General features: G+C 32.2%; 1 protein-coding gene across 1 annotated transcript in view; it reads left to right on the forward strand.

The window, feature by feature from the left end:
* Positions 1–2,808: 2,808 nt before the first annotated feature.
* Positions 2,809–5,392, forward strand: part of LOC100164239 (unconventional myosin-If-like) — a 2,843-nt gene continuing 259 nt past the window's right edge. Inside the window, exons 1-5 of the mRNA XM_029492134.1 lie at positions 2,809–3,009; positions 3,279–3,438; positions 3,574–3,690; positions 3,822–4,069; positions 4,431–4,730. Coding sequence (XP_029347994.1) covers positions 2,869–3,009; positions 3,279–3,438; positions 3,574–3,690; positions 3,822–4,069; positions 4,431–4,730 — 966 coding nt within the window. The 5' untranslated portion in view covers positions 2,809–2,868. The remainder of the gene's footprint in view (positions 3,010–3,278; positions 3,439–3,573; positions 3,691–3,821; positions 4,070–4,430; positions 4,731–5,392) is intronic.

The following is a 5,392-nucleotide window of genomic DNA, read 5'->3' on the forward strand; positions in this document are numbered from 1 at the left end:
TGAAAAAATAATGAAGTTATGAAACAACTTTTTATGATTTTGGTGATTTTATACTACGCATAAGAATAGAAGAAAAGAGGAATCCAGCCTAAGTATCGTTCACCTCTAAATTATTTTATTGTTTTATAATTTAGTATTGTACTCGGTATTGTATTAAAATCTGGTGGGTACAGATCAAAACAAAATATAACATACATTCTAATTCATCATTGCTCAAAATATGCTGAACCTGTTGCAAATTACCACTACCAAACACATTATAATCTGCAGTACTTGTTTCAGAATCCTGTAGAAAATAAAATAATAAACCAAAGTGTATTAACAAATGCAAATTGTTGGTAGATAATAATATAATAATAAAAATTATCTAAATTTTGAAAAATGATTTCCAAAAAGGAAAGCTAAAATTATTGAACGATTTGCATCAATGATGTCTACATTTTACAAGGAAAACTATAACCTAGGGACAAAAATATATTATTTAAAACCTAAACCTAAGTTAATAGTTATTAATTTAATAATAACATTTCCTTTAATGCATTTAAAAATCAAAAACATTGATAGTGACCTAATATGGATAATATTTTATTACCTATACCTACCTAATACCCAATTTAGTATAAAATGTTTGTATCATAGAGTGTAATACAGTGGAACCTCAATACATAAGTTGAAATTCAAAGGGAAATACATTTTTTTCGACTTACTAAGGGTAAAGTATGTTCCCTTTCTTGAGAGGGAATGTTAATTAATTTCAACTTACCAATGTTTTTTACTTAGGTATTCTTTTTGAATCTTGTAAAAATAGTGAAAATACTAACCCCACAATCATATTTGATTACACAAGTTTAGTAATATAATACCTAAAAATTATAATAAAAATCATAACAGTATAGAATACAAACTTACCAAGTTTGAAGAAATTTTCAAATCTTCTATTTTTTTAAAAATTTTTGATCGAGGTCCTATTGGTAAAACAATTTCACGAACCATAGACTCAGTTAAACTTCTAAAAGCGCATTCATCAATTTCATTATCTAATAAAATTTCAATAAAAATTAATTCAAATTAATATCTAGGAAAATATTTATACCTAATAAAACTATAATGTACAATGAGTACCTATCATAATACATGACATAGATTAGGACATAAAGTAGGTGTTGGTACCTAGGTACTTTTTGTTTCTTTAAATTAAAACTGGTTCCTACATTTAAGAGGATGCTATAGCCGCATACATTTTATCTATCTTGCAGACACATAAAATAACAAATTGTACATGCTGTATAATCCATTTAACTCTTTTATGTTTAATATTACATTGAATTGACCTAGGTATTATCAAATTTAAAATCAAGAATATAATCTAGTGAATCTCATACTTTTGTTTTTTTTTATATGAGTTAATGGCTTATTCAATGTTTGAGTTCAACGGATTATTCAGAATATACAATTTTTCTATTTTATGCGTTTGAAGATGGAGACAACGCATATGAGTGTAGAGTCTTCTTAAATAAATATTATATGGGTATTTGAAATTATTTATTAAATACTAAAGTGTTTAAACATATTAATTATTATATAAGGTATAGGCTATACCTATTGCTTATATACCGTATAGTACTATAGTGTATAGAATAATATAATAACAAATCATAGGCGTGCAACAAATAATTTGTTTCAAGTATCATTGGCCCACAACGAGCTGCGCACGCCTATGTACCAAAATATATACTCTATATACCTAAGTTTGAATGTCAAAAATATTTACATATATAGTAAAACAATAATGATAAGAAGTAATAACTGTTAGTTTTCATGAATAAGAAAATAAGTAAAATCGCTTTTCTTACTACATAAATAATACATGACTTAATACATCTGTTAAATGTGGCTATATAAGTGGTAAATGAGAATTAGGTATCAAGGTTTAAAATTAATTAATCTATAATATTTCAAAATAATATAATATAGCAACTTACCTTTGAAATTTTGAATGATGTGTTCAGAAATGTTAAGTTCATTCAATATGTTATACACAAACAAATCACTCATATTTAGGGCGTAAAAAGTTAAGACACTGACAATACTAAAACCTAGTTCGACTAGTGTCGTAAAAACATACGTACTTACAACTTATACAATTTAATTTTTACAACCTACTAATATAATAGCGGTGTGTACAGACTGGTGACTACGCAGCTGGATTCTACAACGACTAAAACATAACAGTAATTTTGTGTATTTCTGTATTAGTATTTAGTATCCAGTTTCGCAAGTCGCAACATAATAATAATTGTTTCACCCCGTCACCACCCACCCATGTATTGATGACACGAGATGGGATTTACCCATAGGATTTTTATAATCAATTTTATATTTAAAACTATTTTTATCAATTTCAATATTTTTAACCATATAGTTGTGGTTGAAATAAGTAATAACATTATTTTATTGTCAATCGAACCATTCATTATGGTTAAATATTTTAGGAACTATAAAATGTAGTTGCAATTACCGTTAATTATATTGAAAATGCCAAAAATTCCAACTATTTACTTTTAGTATTCTCAACGTAAAGTCTTAGTTGGTGTAATCTTGTGTATTGTTAGGCCAACCAAAATATTTCCAACTATTTACTATAACCAAATTATTTTTTTCCGTGCGCGCGTTATTATAAACTTATCGACTCCGCTCAAGAGCACGTCACTTGTATTTCCACTGAACCTTTGAGTACCTGCCTATACGATAAAAATATAAATATCACACACGTACCTATTGTACACGGAAATATATTTTTATAACGTTATTGTGACGACGGGACTTTTGTTTTAAGGTGTTAGTGGTTCCGGTAAGACATACGCTTCGATGTTGCTGTTGAGACAGTTGTTCGACGTGGCCGGAGGTGGACCCGAAACGGATGCTTTCAAACATTTGGCCGCCGCGTTCACAGTTCTTAGGTCATTAGGATCCGCCAAGACGTCTTCAAACTCGGAATCCAGTCGAATCGTAAGTGATGATAAATATAATAATATATGCGTATGTGATCAGATGATTTTTAGTGTACGTTCACTAATTTTCACGCTTTAATTTGTTCGATGATTTTTTAAATTGTTAAGTATATATAAAGACCTAATTTCTAACTACTTCAACACTTGTATTGTATTTAATGATCAATGTACTACTGCCACATATTATGGTGTTTAAATTTGTGGGGCAAAAAGTTCGTTCAAAAACCATTTTATATACCTAACGATCATCTGTGACATTTTTTTCAGGGTCATTTTATCGAAGTACAGGTGACCGACGGTGCTCTGTACAGGACTAAGATACACTGTTATTTCTTGGACCAAACCCGAGTAGTACATCCGCTGCCAAACGAAAAGAACTATCATATATTTTACCAGATGTTGGCTGGCCTATCTCAGGAAGAAAGAGGTGGGTCATATTATACGAAGGTTCTCGTATATTATGATATAATATACCTATTAATATGTCATTAATACCTTCGCAGCCAGTTAAAGAATAATATTCATATTGTACTAAACCATCGTTTATTTTCTAACCTTTCAGTGAAATTAAACTTGGAAGGATATTCACCGACTAACCTCCAGTACCTGATGCAGGGCGACACCAGACAGGACGAAGCCGAGGACGCGATTAGATTTCAGTCGTGGAAGTCGTGCCTAGGTATGTATCCACTGCTCATAATAATTAATAACCACGTATCCATGCGTATACAACGTATAATAACAAAAGCCAAACCATGTTAACCATACTCATCATAATGTTATAATATGGCATGTTTTTCGTTCGTAAAGGTCTCCTCGGCATTCCGTTCATGGACGTAGTGAGGGTTCTGGCTGCGGTACTGCTTTTAGGCAACGTCAACTTCGCGGACAACGGGTCTGGCGAGGTGGTGGCCAAAGGTGAGACTGAATTGGCGTCGGTGGCCCGGCTACTGGGCATCACGTTCTCGTCGCTCTTCCGTGGCATCACTACCAGGACACATTCCGAAACTACTCGGGGGAATACCCAACTGATAAAAACCACCTGCGATGCTAACATAGTAAGTCCATCGAAATAATTCGTCGAATGATATCGTTTTATTCATTATAATTCAGTATACGTCATTATGACGTTACATGAAACGATACTATTTAAATTGTATACACGGATTTAGATTTGTTACTGAATTTTATCAGGTAACGAGTCTTATAGGTTTTTCAAATCGAATAGGTATAAATCGGTGTATATAGACAATAACTTTTTAAATTGTATATAGGCACAGATCGTTGATTATTTTTTATGTTTTGTTGCAAATTACATATGATGTGTAGTAGAAAAATAAGAAAAGCTACCTAATTTAATCTTAAAACTTCAAAATACTGCCTTTTGACTTATGCAAATATTTTTTGCTCGCTCCACAGGCCAATTCGATAAGAGACTCTCTGGCCAAGGCGTTGTACTGCAGGACCGTGGCGACCATCGTGCGCCGGGCGAACAGTCTGAAACGACTGGGTTCGACGTTGGGCACGTTGAGTAGCGACTCCAACGATTCGGTTCATAACCAGGCTGAGGTGGCCAGTCAGCACGCGTCCACCATCGGCACGGCCGGTTCCAAGTCGAGCAAGTCGATGGCTGCGCTCAACAACGCCGTAAACATCGCTAGGCACGCCACGGATGGGTCCATCGGAATCTTGGACATGTTCGGGTTCGAAGAGCCAAAGGTACGTAGTGATACAATTTCGATACAGTATTTAAATATGCAGAATGTGAACACCGAATTTTTTATTTGATGACGAAATCATCTTCGTGACATACGTAATATAGTAATTAGTAGCTCCACAAGAACGAACGAGTGTCGATTATTACGCGTATTAAATTGCGAGTTCAGGGTTTTCTTAGGTTGGATAGGAGGCAATAATTACGTTTGTGTAAAACAATTTATTTTAAAAAAATAATTAAAACTTAGTTCAATATTTTATGACTGACTTAATATAAATGACGCTTTTAGTCAACATAACAATATAAAAACAACAATAATTTATTGAATAAAATTTATTTAGTTTCTATTCGTCGGGTATCCCTTTTCAAAACGTCTTGCACAAAGACTACATAATTACTATATATAATAAAATAAACAAATAAAAGCCGACCGCGGGACGTCCAACCTAACCCAACCTACTAATCAGGCACAAGCATATAATAATATTTAACAACCACCATGTCTTGACTTGTACAGCCTAGTTACAATATTTATTATTGTACTTATCATACCTAGTAATATTAATAATAATAATAATATTGTTATTCGGTATAAGTATTTAAATATTTAATTTTTGCTGTGAAGGAATTAATTTTAAATTTGTATAGACATAGATATAGATTA

This window comes from Acyrthosiphon pisum, unplaced genomic scaffold (assembly GCF_005508785.2).
Source record: "Acyrthosiphon pisum isolate AL4f unplaced genomic scaffold, pea_aphid_22Mar2018_4r6ur Scaffold_20932;HRSCAF=22564, whole genome shotgun sequence".
Lineage (NCBI taxonomy): Eukaryota > Metazoa > Arthropoda > Insecta > Hemiptera > Aphididae > Acyrthosiphon > Acyrthosiphon pisum.